Source organism: Zalophus californianus, chromosome 4 (assembly GCF_009762305.2).
Source record: "Zalophus californianus isolate mZalCal1 chromosome 4, mZalCal1.pri.v2, whole genome shotgun sequence".
NCBI classification, from domain to species: domain Eukaryota; kingdom Metazoa; phylum Chordata; class Mammalia; order Carnivora; family Otariidae; genus Zalophus; species Zalophus californianus.
Window position 1 is genome coordinate 14,377,056 of NC_045598.1, and position 19,604 is coordinate 14,396,659.

The window sequence follows — 19,604 nt, forward strand, 5'->3', positions numbered from 1 at the left end:
AAGATGAGGGACCCAGGGCAGGTCGGTGCAGTCCTCATGAGCACGAACTCTGAGCTGAGGTTGGAGTTTGGACAACTCAATGTATAGTGTGACAGCATGATAATCAAGAGGGGAAATGGTTAATATTTACTGGGATCCTTCTCGCCAGCCGCCGTGCTTTGTACTTCACATGGTTTCTCTTACCCTGGAAGCAGTTTTATTATTGTGCCCGAATGACAAACCAGTGAAGGGACAACAGCATCCCCCTCCTGAGGGGCTGTGGGCATCGAGGAAGAGCACGCCTGTCACGCATTTAGCATGATGGCACACCGCAAGGGGTGACCGAAATGGGGGCTGCTGTTATCATGAGACTATGCGCGTTTCTCCAAGCCTCAGCTTCCTCTTCTGTAAAATGGGGTTAACAACAGCTATCACGTCAGGTTGCAGGTTGTAAAGATGGAACACATTCTTTCTTCATCTACCCAACCAACAACCCGTCACTGAGGGTGGGCTTTGTGCTGGTACTTCTGCACGCCGAGTATCTGTGAGCAGAACCACGCAGCCCTCGACCAAGACCCTTTTCCTTCCCATCTCGTTCCTCCTGAACCGCACGTTGTCTTGAGAAGTAGCTCATCCTCCAGTCATCGAAGAGAAGTGGGATTTGAGCTGGGCGTTCAGGAGCTGCTCCGCCGTTTGGTTCTCTGCCGGCTCACCTCAACGAATTCTTTTCCCACACCCCCTTCCCGGGTGTCGAGTACAGCCCTTCACAGCTACTTCACTAAGGGAAGCAGAAACCCAACATCAACATCCCCATGCACACCACAGGTGCTGCTTCTCCGTGGCTGAAATTCATGCCATTGGACGTGGGATGAGGCTGAACTGTGTACATTGAGCAAAGCAGAAGGCAGGATGGCAACAGAGCGTGGGTTCTGATGTCAGGATTTGGCCCTGTGAACTTGACCTCGACCTCTGCTGTGTGGTAGTGGAGTACCATCCACCAGGTTCGGCTATCCCTCCCTGTACTGGTCCTCCCTGCACAAACATTACACATCCCTGCCCTGTTGAACTGAGGGGCCCCATGACCCACTGTCGCCAATGGAAGGTCAGTGGAAGGGGTGTGTGCATGTCATTTCTGGAACAATCTTTAAGAGTCAGCGCAGGGGTCTCATGAGCCTCCTTCTGCTCTGCCACGAACCAGCAACATCCCAGATACGGGTCACTCCGTCACCCTGGACCCAGGACTGACAGTGCAGTGTGGACTAAAGCCGCCAGTCTGCAATGGACACTTGCTATGAACAAGAAATGCACCTTTGTTGCTGTAAGCCATTGAGATTCGGAGGTCATTTGTTAACTGCAGCAAAAGCCAGTCTATCCTGTTGGTTGAGCTACTTGCTGTGACTAAGTACCAATTATTTGACCTGTCTGACTTGCCTCACCCTGCAAGTGGGGATAATAGTAGCACTTCATCCCTGGGGGCACTGGGAGGGCAAACAAGATAATCTACACACAGCCATCGGCATATTATAATCAGTCAGTACGTTTGCTGTTATTATTGTTCCTTTCATTATTACGATAACCGCCTCCTACATGCAGGCTGGAGATATAGTTTGGCCTTTGATCGCTAGCACCGCTCCGTGCAAACAGGAAGGTTGGCAATTAGTTGTTTTTGGCAGAGTTCAAGGTCTGAGGAAAGGACTCAGGCTGCTGAGGACGTGCAGCAGGAATGCGCATGCGCCAAGCACCTGTCTCTGAATCAGTGGCACCTCATTTCACAAACTCGGGCTGGGAGACAGTGCAGAAATTTGGGGCGGAGGTATCCGAGCCCAGTTCCACCACGATCTCGCTGGGTCACCCAATACTCCTGAGCTACAATTTTCTCACTTGGGGACTAGAAATGGGGGGATGAGGACACCACCACCGTAGTGGCAGATACTATAACCCTGATCGTCGGCCTCCCTCCCTCCCAGCCTCCGTGTCCCTGCCCTCTGCCCTGAGTGAGGATAATGTCACCTCTCCGGCATGACACTGAGGCCCTCAGTGACCTGGCCCCTGCCTCCTTTCCAGCCTCGTTGCTCATTATTTCCTCACTCCTATCTGCCCTCCAGAAACACTGCTCTGCCCCTGGGCACTGCCTGGGCCTCAGTCCCTGCGCTTCTGCTGGACCTCGGCTGTCAAGGACCTTCTCACCTTCCTCTGGCTGGCTATACATTAGTCATCATTCAAGAGTCACCTCCTCCAGGAAGCCTGCCTGAGCCCCAGGGTTGCCTAAATGCCTGGACTCTGGGGCCCCTAACCCTCTATACTCAGCATGGACTTCTTCTAGACCACAGGGTTTCAAAGGGTAGGGCTTTGTATCAACTGCATCACAAGCCCCCAGGGTAGCTGTTAAAATCACAGCTTCCTGGGCCAGAAGGTCTGGGCATGCAGGTGGTCAGGCAGCTGTACCCACAGCAAGCCCTCCAGGGACCTGCTGTATCTTAAGTTGGACAATTGCCCGGACAGGACCTTTCTTGCTCTCTACCCTCAGCAGCTTGTCCTGGGCTTGGGACCTGGAGGGCGCTCAGAAAACGTTTCTTGAACAGAACCTAATCATTCCAACAAGGACTGGATGGGAACATGTTGCTACAGTATCTACTTCCCCACGCACTGCCTACATCTATAAAGCTGGCGAGGCATTTTGGCTAAACAAAATATTTAGCCAGAGAACAGGCCAATCACCATCAAGAATAAAACTTCTGAGCTACTAGGATCCATCTGAAATGTTGTAAAATTATATAAATTTCTGCTTCTAGATTCTTCCTGCAGCGACATCTGCGCAACCGTGATACTAGATAATCTTCCCTTTTAGGGGAGTTTATGCGGAGTGGGGGCGGGGAGCTCATACCCTAAAGGGAATAAAATACCTAAACAGTAAATATGGTTCTTGAAGCTGTTTTACTTAAATGTATGAATCCTAGTGTATCAAATCCATTTAACAAAGATTAGATGGATGATATACTCTAATCTCTAGCATTATTATTTAAATGTTTATAATAAATTTACTGAATCAAAGAGATACAGTCTTTTCCCCCAAGTTATTTAGCTAAGGACCTCTCTCTCAATATTAACCCAAACTGATTTCCTTACTTATTTAAGTACTCGAACGTTCTTAATAACTGTTTTGTACATGAAACGAAGGGCTTTGCAATCCTCATTATTAACACAGCATTTTACTCCTGCAGTTAATTCCATTGTCTGACTGAATTTCAACGTCTAAAGCACCACAGGAGATGTTGGCTGGGAGTTACGTCTACAATGCTTCCTATATTTGGATATGGGAATTCAGGGCATGACGCTAAATCCAAATGGAGCCCCGTTCCCATTATTGACCACCCACAGGTCAGATACCATGGCAATCTCTGCCATGCTCATGCTCTGGGATGCCAGAAATGACCTGGAGTTGGCGTTCCAGGTCAGCCTTCCAAGGACAAAGGTTGAAGCCACGTACACATGGTGAAGAGCAAGACACCCATGTTGCTCATCTCATGGATCCACAAATAAAGGTCACCCCCTGCCACTCATCTCCCACCATGAGAGGGTGTTTCTTAGCCTTATCACCATTATCGACACCTTGTTTTTCTTTTTTTAAAATCACCTTCTCCAGTTGATAGAGGGAGAGCTTATTTCTGGGAGGTCTAGAGACAGATTCCTAAGTAAAAGCGCAGAAAGCCCCATTGAGAATGATCTTTACTGGGGTGCCTGGGTGGCTCAGTCGGTGAAGCATCTGACTCTTGATTTCGGCTAAGGTCATGATCTCAGGGTCATGAGTTCAAGCTCCGCATTGGGCTCCACGCTGGGCATGGAGCCTAATTAAAAAAAAAAAAAAAGTATCTTTACTGCTTTCTTTAGAATTAAGGAGGGAACCTGGGGGTGTCAACCATGCCGTGAGGGATGCACTGAGTACCGTTCAGATGGATACGGTGGTTGAATCTGATGGTGCCACTGGCCAGTGGTGTGACCTTAGCCGAGGTACGTCACCCCTCTGACCTTCTGTTACTTCCTCTGCAGAACCATCAGGGGACTGTCTGTGCATCAGATGAGATGGCATCTTGTCCTGCATCTACTGAACGCTCAGGGACAGCTACGTGTTGACCATGTCATTCTGATGTGGTCAGTGTCAAGCCAGCAGGACATGCACTAACATTTATGGGCACCTACTATATGCTAGGCGCTGGTCCAAGCTTCTGATCTGCATCCATTCATTTAATCCTCCTAACAGCCCTGCGATGGAGATACAACCATCACCCCTCTGCTGGAGGTGAAGGAGCTGAGGCACAGGGAAGTGAGGTCACCGAACACGTGGGGGAAGCTCGGATGGCCTCTGGGCTCCGGTGCGGGGGGGGGGGGGGGGGCACCCAAGGACAGAAATGTACATCATCCTCCAAACCCGAGCTGCAAAGGATCGCCTCAGGGTGTCGAGTGATAAGCTCACCTTGCAGAAACACAAACCATGGAGCTAAAAGGAAGCTTTTAGCTCAAACAGAATTTGATCTTCTCCTTGTCTAGGTGAAAAAAACTGGTGCCGTTGCCCAGAGAGGGAAAGCAACATGCCCAGGGCCACACAGACATTTAGTAGTAGAATCACACTGAGAACTAGGTCTCCTGGCCCAATAGTCTCTAGGCCTCCCTTGGGTATCAGACCCTTCCAGAGACCACAGGAAGAACCTGAAAGGTCTCCAGTGTCCCTAAAGCAGAATTTAAAACTTTACACATGTGAAGTATTTTTCTGGGGAAATGGCTCATATGTAGGATATTAACGATGATGATTGTCCTACAGCAAATAATGATATTTTTCAACCAGTTACTCCGTGCAAGTCCTGCTTGAAGCACTTCACATGTATGAACTCATTTGAGCCCTCCCAAGGACCCTATAAGGAGGGTGCTATTATTGTCCCATTTTGCAGATGAGGAAAACAGAAGCCCAGAGAGGTTAAATAACTTCCCCAGTATCACACGCTGAGCTGGGCTTTCCTAGAACTTCTGTTTCGCATCATCTCTGATCTGGCATTATAAGTACAGGCAGAACAAATCCTCTCGATAACATGTTTTTTTTTCTGATAATAACATTTCCAAACAAATAGCTAAGATTTTCCAAGCATACATATATGCGTGTGTGTGTGTCTGTGTGCAACAAGACAAGACTCTGGGCCCCGCTCGTGATTATGGTCATGGGCCTGGATCCAGGTGTTTCTTTACTGACACCGCTCTGGGTATTAACACAAGCCTGTTTTCAGGTTATTTCAACAGATCAAGTTGCTTCCTTTCTCCAGGAAACAGCCCCTTCCTTTGCCCTACTAACCCCAGGCAGGAGGGCAACTCCAGCTCTGAAGCTGGCTTCAAAGCTACATGGAACTGGCGCAAACTGGCTGCTCCAAGAGAGCCATCGTGCTGGACAAAGAGGGTGCTGGGAGACGTGCCTGGTGCAAAGAGCCTGCAACTAGGCTGTGACCAGGATTGATTGCTCTGGTATCAGATCCCGTGGAAGGTGTTCCGCCAAGAGCTGAGCTCTGGCCAAGCGACCAGGATAATTTCCCTCTATACACGCCCGACCATGCATAGATAGCAAAGCCGCTCTGCAGCTGGAAGGTACCGGGGCCTGTGGGGGAAGGGAAGGACTCCTATCTATTGTGCCCCTGCTACGGGCCAGCCCTGGGCCGAGCCCTCGACATGACCACGTTCGGTTTTCACAGTGACCCTGGGAAGACACTATCCTTATTCCCATTTTACAGATAAGAATATTGTGGTTTAGGGAAGGGGGGGGCTGTCCAAGGTCAACAAGTAGATGGGTGTCAGAGATAGGATTTTGATCCAGGCCACTCTGGCCCATGGACAAGGTATCCCAAGGGCTTGAGGTGGCAGAGTGGGGTGCCAGGGTCACGGACTATTGAAGTCACAGACTCATGCCCCCAGCCATAATCCATTCAGTCCCCACTTTGTACAACTGAGGACTGGGGGCCAGAGAGGGGAAGTGACTTGCTAAGGCCACACAGCGAGTCAGGGCTGCATTGGGACTCTCGGTGGCGTGCTCCTTCCATCCCCCTGCACCAGCTCTTAATGGCGGGGAGGGAAGAGGGGAGCATCTGTTATCTGAACAGGGCACTCAAGTGGGAATTCTCAATTCCTGGCAGGCAGGGCTGGGGTCACGGGGCTCCCTTACTCAGATTCCTCCTCTTTGGTTTCCTTCAGGCTCTCAAGGAACGTCTCTTCAAGGAGATCCAGCTCCTCCAAGGGCACTCGGAAGAGGGAGGTCACATGGCAAATGAGGACGCGGGCCCGTGCATCATAGCGCCCTCCAAAGAGAAACAAGGGCAGAGAATCAGTTTAGCTTTTAAGCACAGAGACCTTAACAGCAGTGTAACAGACACAGCCCCAAGCCTGGACACGCCCTACATGCACAACCCCACAGGAGGTGTCAGCCAAACCACAGGCCAGCCTCCCGGATGGGATATGGTGCAACGCTGAAAACCACCGACCAGAGGCAAGGTGGTATTTTTCACCAAATCACGGGCAAAGATCAATTTTTTTAATCCCAAAGGTTAAGGAGGGTGATGAAAACAGGTGGGTGCTCGAGGACCTCGCTGGTGGGAGTGTGCATTGATATAAACCGTCCGGAGGGACATTTGACAATACGGATCAAAACCTGAGAACAGGGGCGCCCGGGAGGCTCAGTCGGTGAAGGGTCTGCCTTCAGCTCGGGTCATGATCCCAGGGTCCTGCGATCGAGCCCCACATCGGGCTCCTGGCTCAGCGGGGAACCTGTTTCTCCCTCTTCCTCTGTCTCTCTCCCTGCTCGTGCTCTCTCTCTCTCTCTCTCTCTCTCTGTATCTCTGAGAGATACAGAGTAAATAAAATTTACTCAAAGGAGTCTCAAAGGAGTAAATAAAATTTTTAAAAACAAACAGAAAACAAAAAAACCCTGAGAACAGCGTGTACTCCCCAAATCATAGAGACACAAAGTAGAACAGCGACCAAGGGCTGGGGGAGGGGGAAAGAGGGCGTTAGCATTTAGGGGGACAGAGTTTCAGTTTCGCAGGTTGAAAAGAGCTCTGCAGGGGCACCTGGGGGGCTCAGTCGGTGAAGTGGGGGGCCCACTGGGGGGCTCCCAGTCGGTGGAGTGGCCGACTCTTGGTTTTGGCTCAGGTCATGATCTCAGTGTTGTGGGATTGAGCCCCATGTCGGGCTCCACACTCAGCAAGGAGTCAGCTTGAGGACTTTTCTCTCTCTCTCTCTCTCTCTCTCCCCTCTGTCCCTCCCCCTGCTCATGCTCTCTCTCTTTCTCTAAAATAAATAAATAAATCTTTAAAAAAAAAAAAAAGAAAAGAGCTCTGGAGATGGACGGTGGTGGTGGCAGACACAGTGAATGTGCTTAATGCTACTGAACTGTACCCTTAAAAATGCCTAAAATACTACATTTTATGTTATGTGTATTTTACCCAAAAAAAAAAAAAAAGAGGAGGGAAAGATGTGCACCCCTGCTGGCCCAGGAATTCTATTTCTGAAACGCTAATTTTAAGAAAACAATCCTGAATGCAGCAAATAGTAAGTAAAGACCCTACCACTGCCTTTATAACGTGGAAGTGATAGCAATCTGGAGATTTCTACCATCAGGGGATCCGCTATGTAAACAACAGCACATCCACCGCGTGGAGAATAAGCAATAAAAAAAAGATTCTGAAGAAAAGTTTGCAAATCTGAAAAAGATGCTTATATGATGAAACAAAATTTTTCTTTTCTTTTTTTTATTTTTTAAAGGTTTTATTTCGTTATTTGACACACAGAGAGAGAGAGTGTGAGAGGGAACACAAGCAGAAGGAGTGGGAGAGGGAGAAGCGGGCTGCGGGGCTCGATCCCAGGACCCTGGGATCATGACCTGAGCCGAAGGCAGACGCTTAACGACTGAGCCACCGAGGCGCCTGAAACAAAATTTTTAAAATGGATAGATTTACTTGAGAATAGGGTCCCAGCTAAGGAAAAAAAAAGCCCATTGCTGAGGAAAAAGGGAGAGAAAGAAGTCAAATAGGACTTTTTTTTTTTTTTTGGTCTTTTCAAAATTATCCCTAATGAACTTGGGTTAATTTTATAATTGGAAAAATTAATCAATCAAAATTTCACCAAAGGTGGTCTGTCCAAGCCCAGAAGCTCGTACGAATGCGTTACTATCTGGGTAGTGAGGCACGGGGGAACGTGAGGGTGCCCTACCTCCGAACATGACATCACTCAGCCGCCCAAGCTGGAGATGGGGAATTCGCCCATCCTCCTTCACCCCGCACACCCAAAGTCCCTGAGACTGTTAGTTTATCTAAAAAAATCTCCACTGGGGCGGGGGGGGGGGGGAAATCACTGCATCCCTGTCCCGGCTTCCCACCCCCCACTGGGAGGGCGTCCTCTCTGACTGGGACCAGTCTGGGGGTCTCTGTTCTCTGTAGAGAACCTGCGTGTTCCGCCACCTGGTGGGCATAGCGGGGCAGCGAGGCCCCTTGGGGTGCAGCACGTCAGCACCTCAAGCCCCCAAACCTCCACCACCGTCTCCAGTCATCCACGGACACTGGGGCTCCTCTCTGCCTCACTCATCTGGCTCCAAACTCTGGTAGGGATGGGACGGGTGTTATTTGGACCCCAAAGATTCTGGTTCTGAAGTGTGGGACGGGCCCGGGGAGTCTGTCCCCGCAGGTGCACAGCCAGGTTTGAGGACTGCTGGTCTGGGGGCCGGGAGTAGGAGGAACAGAGCTGCTGTCACTCTGGACCCTGCTCTCGGGTTTTCCTCCCTCGGACTCCCACTCACCCTCCTCGGCTCCTCCCCAGCCCAGAAACGTCTCCAGGCCTGGGCTCCTGGCACTCTGCTTTCTTCTTTCTTTGGCGACAATGTAGAAATGTCACGATTAGAACCACATCTAAACCCTATCATGACCTTCAAGGCCCCTGTTCAAAGTCCCCGACCTCGACTTCTAGAATGTTCCTGCTTCAAGGGCCTTTGCACCTGCTGTTTCCACCACCTGAAAGGCTCATTCCTCAGATCTTCATGGGGGGCTTCTCCTCCTCATTCAGGTCTCCGTTCAAAGCCTCCTGCCCAGAGAGGCCCTCCTGACCATTGGCCTATTGCTCTTTGTCCCTTTTCCCTGACTTTTGTTCCTCACAGAGCTCACCAGCACTGACATATTCGTTTACTTTTGTTGGTCTCTCCTCCTGAAATACAGACTTTATAAGGGGAATCTTATAAGCGTAGTCATTGCTCTATCTTTAGTTCTCAGAATGGTGCTTGCCACAAAGAACAAATGTTCAATGAATAACTTGACGGACTTGGGGAGGGATCCTGTTTGTGTGTCTAACCCTGGGCAAACAGCTCACCCTTGCTCGGGTGGAAAGCAGAAATGGTGAGAGTCACCTCACAAAGGTTTGAGGAGAGGACCCCCAGTCCACGAGAGGCCCCTAATGAACGTTGGGTGCCCTCGATGTGGGCAATTGTATTATACTAAAATAGTAGTGGCTAGCCTTCACCATGCACGGCCCTCCAAAGTCCTTAAGTTTGAAGTTTCAGCTTCTGCAGGATAAACCAGTTCCTTCCTAGCATAGAGCACTCAGTGAGCTGCAAATTGGCAGTGTTTGCCCCCCTGTCCTTGACCGCAACTGTCTACGTGCTGGGGAGTAGACACGTCTTGTCTCAGGATTACTAGGTCAGTTAAAGCTTCACAAAGGAGCTCCCCGCTCTCACAGACTATTGCATCCAGGTGATAACTGAGCTGTGGAAAGCCAGCCAGCCTTGGCCATGGTGATTAATTGGTGGCAATTATAATTAGCTGTGAATTCACACTCTGCTGGTTAAGGCTGCCGTGATTCGGCTTCTGGAATATAGGATGCCAGGTACATAGGTGATCAGCTCCCGATGTATACTCAGGCACGGGGTTCTGGAATGTGTAAGGGTCACTGGTGGCCAGGCTGCTGGACGTGGAGCTGAGGTCCTATATGAGGCAGATGGTAGGTGGTGGGGGAGCGGCACGAGTCCAAGGCGACCCCGACACTGGGGTTTTCTGGTCCTGGCTCTACTGCCAACTTGCCAGGTTGACCAACTCACTCCTCAAGGGCCTGACTATCCTGTTGTGGAGCTCGGGTCAAGAGCCTGGGCATCGTTCCTGGTTTTTCTGGTTGCCCTACTCAAACATCCAATCCACCAGCCAATGCTGTCAGCTGCACCTTCAAAATGTATCCTGAGTCAGACCCCAGCACTCCACTACCATTGCCTGCCACGGCCACTGTGACTGCCTTCCCTCTTCAACTACCGGCCATCACCCTGGTTCTCAGCTTTCACGCATGCCAGCACTCTATGTGTCGCCCAGAGCCAGAGGGGCAAAGTCATATGGCTGATTGTGCTCTCTGTCCAACTAAAAACCCTCCCAATGCACTCAGAATAAAATCCACATTTCTTCCCATGGTCCACAAGGCTGAACATTACCTGGCCCCTTCCCACCACCTTCTTCTACATCACTTTCCCCTGATCCCTGTTTCACGCACCAGTACCTGGCCCACCAAGAAGCCAAGCTCTTTCCCACCCCAGGGCCTTTGCACTTGCGGTTCTAACTAAAAGGCTCCTCCCCCAGAGCTCTGCCCGGCTGGTCCCTTCTCATCAGTCGGGTCGCAAATTTTATGTCCTTACAGAAGGCATCAGCCTCTAAAGTACAGCAGCCCACCGCTGGTCACGCCGTCCCGTTCGTGGCTCCTACCACTGTTGTGTCTGTGGATAGCTTGACTGTCTGGCTCTCCCCACCAGACTGTCAGACCCACGACGGCACAAACTTTTGCTTTGTTCCTTGTTGTCTCCCAGTGCCCAGGATGACGCCCAGCAATTAGTAAGATGTGTTGGCTCAATAACTAACTGATGCTCTCCCTTGTCTGCCAGGGTTCTCTGACCGGCCCACGCATTTCTCCTCCCACCACCAGCTGAGACTTATTCTCTCTTTCCAGTACCCTCTGAGCCCTGCATCCCCAGGGGACAAGGGAGACAGCGGGTTTGCTGGGTAAGGCCTCTCTCCTCCTCTGGGTAGGGTCATCTCTTACAGTGATGAGTTACTTTTAAATGTCAAAGTCTTGACAATGCCTCGAATACCCTCTCTTGGATCTGTTCATCACTCAGTTTCTTCCTCAAACGTCACCTCCTCTGAGAAGTCCTCCCTGACTCCACTTCACTGCTTTCTGCTCCCTTATCAGGAGGTATTTTCTTATCACCTTTTAAAACCTGATTTTTACATTGGCCGACTTGTTTATGATGTTTCCCCCTCTGGAACAGAAGCTCCAAATTCACTGTACAGTCCTAGCATCCAGGCCTGTGCCCAAAACAAAGCAGATGTGTAATTACCTTTATAAGAGTAAAGAAATAGGAATGAATGAATGAACGGATCTCTGTTGGGAGAGGTCCAAAATAGGGGAGAATTATGCTGGATAAGATCTGTATCTCCTTCCAGCAGGAATACCCAATGATTAATACTCGTATTAATACTGGAAGCTTCATTTATGCACTGCTTCCTCGAAACCGGACGTGGTGCTGCCCTCCGCAAGCAGGCAGCTGCGGTCCTATCTCATTCAATCCAAAAAGGACACAGAGACGACTGGGTCACTTGCCCTGGGTCACCCATCTGGGTGGGTGGTGAAGCGGATGGTCCAACTGCAGAGGCTGTGCCCTTGGCCCCGCCCAGGACACGGCAACTGTGGCTGAGGCAGCAAAACAGTCTTTTGGCTTCCACTCCTCCCGCCTGGCCTCCCCTTGAATTTGGGTCAGGCCTTGATCTTCCCCAGCCTGCCCAGCAGTGGGCAGTGGGCACACGAGGTCACCCCTGCTACTCCTAAGGACTGGTCAGATCCCAGTCCAGCGCCTGGGCCAGCATTTCTGGAAACCCACCCGAAGGACCAAGGCCAGAGAAGCTGGTCTCCCAAGGTCCCTTCCAGCTCAGAGATCTAAGGGTCAGCCTCTGGGTGCCTGTTCCCTATCCCACTCCCTGGGAGGAAACTTCAAAAGTCCAAGGTGACTTGGACTTGAAACAGCTCCAAAGCAGCCTCTGCCCTATCTTTCCTCGACCTCAGGAGAGCAGAGTCTGCAAGTCACTGAGCACGTGAATCCAGATGATGCGATGTAGGGTTGAGACCCACAATGCGAGGTCACAGGGGAGCTCGTGAAAATTCTGATTCCCTGGCCCCACACTCAGGTCTGGCGTGGGGCTCGGGAATCTGTACTTTTCACAAGCTCCCTACGTGATTCTGAAGCAGGTGGTCCCCACTCTGAGAAGCACAACAGTGGGCAAGCAGGTTAGTGCTTCCTGGTCTGAGAAGGTCTGGGCACCCTCATGCCCGGAGGCGGGGGCGTGATTGAGATCCCCTGTGCTGTCTCTGCAGGAAGGAAAACCGTGGTCCAGGGCGCTCCTCCTAAATGCCAGGCATCACCGGAGGAGTTTGCCTGTGTGACTGGTTGCTCATCCTCCCAACGGTCTTAGGAGCTTGGTATGACAATGCTCGGCTTTGCTCAAGAGGGAAGAACAGGTGCAGAGAAACTTTCTAAGTCACTCAGCTGAGAGAGTGGTGGAGCTCGGATAACAAGCCAGGATTATCTGATGCCAACATCTCTGTCCAGTCCAGTATGGCTGTCTCTTAAAGGCAGATTGACTCTTGAGTGAGTTTGGGGGTTCCAGAGCAAAACCATGTGGTCAGCAGTGAATCCTATTTTCTGTGTTCAGGGGTATGTGGTGTGCACACACAATTCCAGGCACAGCCCTAGCCTATGGTCCACAAGACAGGTCACCCTGTTCTTTAAGAAAATCTTGGTGGGGGTGGTGGTGATGGGGGAGGAGCTTAGGGATCTCAGCTCTGCTACCAGGGGGCAGGAGGGCACCAGCCCCACAAAACTACTGGGCAGCCCGGGAGCCCACCCCAGACATACAACCACACACCGCAGAAGCCCTTGGCGCCCAAGCGGTCCCTCTGGCTTAGGAAGCAAGGGGGTGTGTCCAAAGTCACCCAGTATGTTCATGACAGAGTGAACATGACCAACCCTTCTGGGCTCTTCCGTCCACCAGCATCGCCCAATAGAGAAGCTATTGCACCCGGTCCTTCACTGTCCAGGGCTGTCCTATGCATCGAAGGATGCGCAGCACCCCTGGAGCTTGGCACTAAACGCCCATTGCACCTCAGGTGTTGTGATAACAACCTCACTCTCCCCACATTTTCAAATGCACCCCCCTGGGAGGGGGTGGTATAATCTTCATTGCAAGGCACTGAACCAGCCTCTGTTCTCAGTAGGGCCCCATCTCCAAGTAGAGTCACATGGCGGGCCCAGGGTTGACCCTGTACTTCCTGCAGAGCAGCAGGATCCCGGACCTTTGGGAAGAGTTCATGGTTACTCCCTTCCCTTTGGGGGCCGCCTCCCAGGCCAAAGAAAGGGAGCCCAGGGGCAGAAGCTTCACCTTTGTTGTCACACAGATTGGGTTTTGAATTCTCAGCTACCTAGCCGAATAGCTTCAGGCAAGTTTCTTGACCTCTCTGAATCTCAGTTTCTTTGTCTGTAAAATGGAGACAAGAATATTTTCTTAATCTGGCTTTTGTTGAGATGAAAGAGGAGGACGCCCACGAGAGCCTGGCCAGCACCTGGGATGCCCTACCTGTTCAGGAAAGGGGGGCTGATATTGCTCTTTTCATAGTAGATTCTTTTTTTTTTTTAAAGATTTTATTTATTTGAGAGAGATAGTGAGAGAGAGAGAGAGAGAGCACATGAGAGGGGGGAGGGTCAGAGGGAGAAGCAGACTCCCCGCCGAGCAGGGAGCCCGATGCAGGACTCGATCCCGGGACTCCAGGATCATGACCTGAGCCGAAGGCAGTCGATTAACCAGCTGAGCCACCCAGGCGCCCTCATAGTAGATTCTGACACCTCCTTGATCCTTAGGCTAAGACCCTAAGAAGCCCGGGCTGCTGGTACCACCCTGCTGGTGTCAGGAAGACCAGGGACTCTTTTTTACTTCTCCCCCTAGGGTCCGAGGACTGTGGGGTTTAAATGAACGAGTATAAAGCACTTGGCTCAGGGCCAGCACATAGTGGGCCCTCAAGGGGCATCAGCTGTGATGAGAATTACTCCCGGGGCTTCACACAGGATCTGGTGCACACAGTGGGTGCTTAGTTCTGGCTGACTGATGAACCAGTCAGTTTTGATACTGATAACAGGTTGCATGAGTCTCAGGGATGCTGACAGAAAACCCAGTCCGTGCAATTTCACCATGTCAAAACACCAATATCTCAAGCTTTTCTGATTCATCAGAGAGGCAGGGTTTGCAATTCAGTAATAAAGACCTGGTCACAAAGTAGAGTCCAGTTTGCGGGAAGACAGCTGTCCCATGTGGCATGCACCTCCTTCAGTTCCGTGGCTTGGAGTTGATGTTATCTTTGGATTCAGAGTCCAGAGGGCAAACCCTCTGATTCGGGGGAAGTTGCCTGGACACCAGTGCAGAGCTCACAGTAACATTCACTTTGCCTTACATGGAATTTTGAAACTTACTTTGAAAGGGAACCCTGGGCTACTTAACCTCCTGAGTCAGACCTCCTCCCCTGTGCATGGGGGTAATATTGCCTTCCTTCGCAGTTGACCTGAGGATTATATACCATGCAGCAATTCACAATCTATGTGCAGGACCTAGGAGGGCAACTAGAATAACTTACAAAGATTGTCAACTACAAATAACCCGGCCCCACGTGACATGGACGAATGCTGGGTCCTAGAGTGGTGGTTCTCGGCTAAGGACATCTTTGCTCCCCAGACAACATTTGGCAACTATGGAGACATTTGGTTGTCATAGCTCAAGAAGTGGTACCGGCAGCTGGTGAGTACAGGTCGGGATACTCCTAAACGTCCTACAGTGCACAGATGGCCCAACAACGAAGAATGACCCAGGCCCAAGAGTGCCCAAGAGTGCCGAGCTTGAGGAAACTGGTTTAGAGTTATCAGCTTAGATTCGGTTTAACCTTCAGCGAGTAAAAGAATTACTTTTTCATTTGTGTGGGAAAAGAGCTCGGTGGTTGTTACTGGATGAAACCATGGTTATCACCCACAAAAGTCCACCCAGCTGCCAAGGGGGCACCTGTCTAGTGACTAAGATCCCAACAGTGTCGGTAAAGGCCAAATTTCCAGGAAGTTCTGGGAAACGCAGCCTTTCATACTGATTTCCTGGGCTGATTCCATGACTAATCACCCCACCTCACGCTCGGAGAGAAACCCAGTAGCACAGAAGGCCTTCTCCTAGCCTATCAATCTCTGTACAAGATGGTTTAACCCTCAGGTTCAGACAAACCAACCTGCTGGTATCTAAGCTCATTCTCTAAAGAAACGCCATCCATCCATCCATCTATCTTTCCATCCATTCGTCCGTTCTTCCACCCATCCATCCATCTAACCATCTGTCCGTCCACCCACCCTTCCTTCCTTCCATTTATCCATCCTTCCGTCCATTCTTGCATCCATCCTTCCTTCCTTTCTATCCGTCCATCCTTCCTTCACTCCATCCACCCTTCTATCTATCTATCCAATAATTATTAAATGCCCACCATGTGCCTATCAGTGTGGTAGACGTTGGGGTGCAATGAACAAGCCAGACCAGGGCCCTGCCCTCATGGAGTTTATGGGGGAAGTGCCTGAACAAATGGGCCAACTATGACACTGACCTTCTCTTTATAAGATCCCTAGCCATGCTCTTCAAACCAAAGACAGGTTTTTTGTTTGTTTTTTTTGTTTTTAAGGAGTATCTGTCTGTTGCCCCTCCTTTGGATTTGATGCTGCAGTTCAGAGAGGTTAAGTGACTTGATCAAGGTCACATAACGAGAGAGTCTCAGAGACAGGATGAGCATCCAGGTTTCCTGATTTGCAGGGCTTTGCCACTTTACCTCTAACCACCACCACACATGAGCAGCACTCGTGTGCTCTGTTCGGAGCACTCTGCATGGTGTATCTCATTTAATCCCCACCACTGCCCTCTAAGGTAAAGACTGCTGTTATCTCCATTTGATACGTGAGAAACCGAGGCACAGAATCATTCAGTAACTTGCCAAAGTGGAGCTTGAATTTTAACACCCAGGCAGGCTGACTCCCCAAATGCCCTCACTTCTTGGTCCCTGGTTCTTCATGAATACGGATAAAGAGTTGGCCACGACAATTACTGGCAAGCCAGGCCCGCCCCTGGGTCTCATTTTCCCATCTATGCCCTGAGAGGGTGGTCTAGATGGTTTGAGGATCCACCCACCCCTGACCTCTGTAAGCCTTCGGAGCCCTAGCACCTGCCCCTGTGGGGTCCCCGATCTGGGGAGGCTATCAGATGATAATGGTTTCCATGCTGCTCAGAGAATACCCCTGGGAGGGCACAAAGTACCAGGTGGTGACATGAGACAGGCCGTTTTAAATCCAGTCCAACTGTTCTGCCCGAACCAGGCCAAGGTCCCCCATAGCAGAGAGGGCTAGGTTGTGTCCTAGTTGCTCAGGGGGACTCAGGAGCATTTGTGGTTTGTGGGTGGGGGGCCGGGGGTAAGATGAACATGGCTCTCCAGGTAAGGAAAGGGAGAAACTGAGGCAGACGGAGGCGCACTGGGACCCCTGCCCCTCCTACCCGGTGATAAGGCAATAGGACGAAGCGCTGGCCTCAGAGGCCAGGGACCAGGTTCTGACTCCCAGTCTGCTTCTAGCGCTGCGTGTCTCAGGGAAAGCCCCCTCCCCTCTCTGGCCCTTCACCTCTCCACCTGGAAAAATGAGAGGCTCATCCGAGATGCCCTTGGGACCATGCGTCTCGGGTCTATAGCCTCAACCGCCCTGCAGGGTGCTGAGTAGGCTCCATGCCTGTGTGGCCCTCAGCCTCGGGCCAGGCCCACCGTGAGTGCTCAGTAACACATGGCTTTGCTCTTACAGGATTATAAGGTGAGAGTGTCTGTGCTTTCTAGCTACTGGAGTCTCAGACCTCCATGCAAGTGCAACCCTTGACTCTACGAGTGTCCAGGAGCATCAGACATGATTATTCCTCCCTTACTTCTGTTAAAAAAAAAAAAAAAAAAGTGCTACGATTGGGCAATGTTCTCAGACCATCTCTGCCACTTCCTGGGGCAAGCCTCAACAGCAAACGGGAGTAATTACTTAACGCCATGCCTGCCTGAGCGCAGGGGCTCAACAAATCATCCTCGAGGTCCCATTCAGCTCTGAGATAGGCAGTGAAAATATTTTGTTTGGGTAGAGCAGGGCCAAAAATACACATTGGGTTTTGAGCCTGAGAGCCGCACTCCTCAGACTATCAAGGAAGCACCTGGGGCCTGGTCAATGAGCAGATTCTGATTCAGGAGGTGTGGGTGGGGCCCGGAAGTCTGGCTTTCTAACAAAGCTCCCGGATGTTGATGCTCCTGGTCCATGGACCATACTGTGAAGAGCAAGGACTTAAGGTTCTCTCTTTTTAAAAAATAAAAGAGACCATGCGTTAGTCTCATAATCAGAAGCCCCAAGGTACAGTGACCTGGACACCCTACCACCCTCGTGGATATTGACCATGCTGAACACAGCTTCATGAGCAGGCACGCATGGGAAGACAGTCCCTATGACCTCTTGTGTAGGGCTGGAGGAGGTCCCGGTGCCCTTCTCTCTTAGGTTCCCTGAACCACCCACTTTGCATGAAAGGGTCACTCAAGACAAATACCAGGGTTCCCCAGCTGGTCCTAACACCCTGGCGACTGGCATCAGGCAACCAGACTTCCAGGGCTGAGACATCACTCCTGGCTCCTCTCTTGCATTCCCTCTATCTGGTCTGTCAGGGATCCTGCCGTCTCTTCCATCAGAACGACTCCTGGGTCAGCCCTTCACCCCCAGTATCTCTGCTCCCTCGTTGAGGCCGCGTTTCCTCACACTGGGCTGATGGGGATGCCTCCTAGAGTCTGCCCAGGTGAAATGCATCCTGCTCTCTTCCCCAGCTCAGTTGCCCGAGGCGGCCAACAGGCCCAAAGCCTAGCCCGCTGGGCTGCTGCCCCAGGGACCTTCCCCTGTGAGCTCTTTTCTGCCTATGTTCGTGCACCTGCTCTTCCTGTTCTTCCTCCTCCCGCCCCTCCGCTCCCCGACGAGCCGGGGTTCCGAGGGGCTGGTGCAACTTTCCCTACGTAATTTTTCATAAAGGTATAACCTTTTTCCCATGCGATGGTTTGGAGGCTGTTGGGATTTCACTTACAATTCTGTGCCTCTCCTCCCTGCCATCAGAATAAACATCAGGGGTCTTTGCGCCAAAACCTCTCGCCAGCACAGGGAATAGAAAAAGCCACACACACAATGACGGGGGGCCCGGGCGGAGAGGGGTGGGGAGAAACAGAGGCGGAGCGATGGGGGGCAGGGAGGTGCTCATGAGGGAGCCCTGTAGTGGTCTGATGTGGGGACACCCTGGGCTCTGCAGTGGGTTGCACTGGTGACCCCCCCCCCAAAACAATACAACCCAATGGAAGCTGGGAAGGTGACCTTATTTGGAAAGAGGGTCTTTGCAGATATAAGTAAAGAGCTCTGGATGAGGCCGCCCTGTACAAGGTCCTTACAGGACGTACAGAGAGGAGAGGAAAGGAAGAAGCAGGCCACGGGACGACGAAGGCAGAGACTAGAGAGACGCGGCTGCAGGCGGAGGAAGGCCCAGAGAGAGGCAAGAGGGATTCTCCCCTACAGCCTTGGGAGGCAGCGAGATCCTGCTGACACCTTGCTTTCCGAATCTGGGCCTCCCGAGCTGTGAGGGAATACATTTCTGCGGCTTCAAGCTTCCCCGAGTACGGTAATTTGTTACGGCGGCCCTAGGAGAGAAAGCAGGTGGACTCCCACACTGCCACTTACTGTGCAGCCTTGGGTAAATCGCTTAACCTCTCTGAGCCGACTTCCTCAGCCACAAAACGGGGCAATAAGATCTATCTCATTAATTCGTTCATCAGATATCTACTAGAGTATGTACTATGTTCCAGGTGCTGGGTTAGGGACTAGAAACACATGGTGAAGGAAACCAGACGGGGCGCTGTCTGCCTGGAGCTACGGTGTGGAGGGGAAGCCCGCAAAGTATCCGGTAGCTGTTCAACCACAGCCATGGCCACATGGTGCTGGGATGAGCATCCCAGGCAGAAGCCAGAGGCTTTCCCAGGGAAGTGCTGCCTGAGTGCAGGGAGGAAAGCAAGAGGAGCAGGATGCTCTGTGGGCAGGGGAAGGGCACCTGCGAAGGCCATGGAAGCACAGGCACTCGGGGAGGGGGGCCGGCGTGGAGAGCGGGAAGGGGTGTGCTGAGAGATGAGGCGGGGCCGGGGCCAGCCTGCGCGGGCCCCCCTCCTGAGGGCAGGGGGAGTCACGTGGGGACGGAGCCAGGAGGCAGCGTGGTCCCATGTGCCTCTGCAAGGATCACCGAGTTGCCGTGCAGAGACCAGACTGCTGGCCAGAGGGGGGGCAGGAAAAACAGCGAGGACACCCCTGCTGTCGTCCAGGAGTGGGTGATGGTGGCTCAGGCCAGGGCGGTGGGTGGAGCCGGGGAAAGAACCAGATTCAAGAGCTACTTAGCAGGTAAAACCACGGGACCTCGTGAGGAGAG

The 19,604-nt window shown here is 51.6% G+C and overlaps 1 protein-coding gene across 8 annotated transcripts in view; it reads right to left on the bottom strand.

Annotated features, from left to right (window-relative positions):
- TMCO4 (transmembrane and coiled-coil domains 4) overlaps positions 1–19,604 on the bottom strand; it is an 89,042-nt gene that overhangs the window by 49,313 nt on the left and 20,125 nt on the right. For all 8 annotated transcript variants that reach the window (XR_003524250.1, XM_027619613.1, XM_027619586.1 and 5 more), the window contains one exon: positions 6,176–6,308. Coding sequence is in view for 7 of the 8 variants with exons in the window: in XM_027619613.1 (XP_027475414.1) it covers positions 6,176–6,308 (133 nt within the window). In the remaining variant the exon portion in view is untranslated. The remainder of the gene's footprint in view (positions 1–6,175; positions 6,309–19,604) is intronic.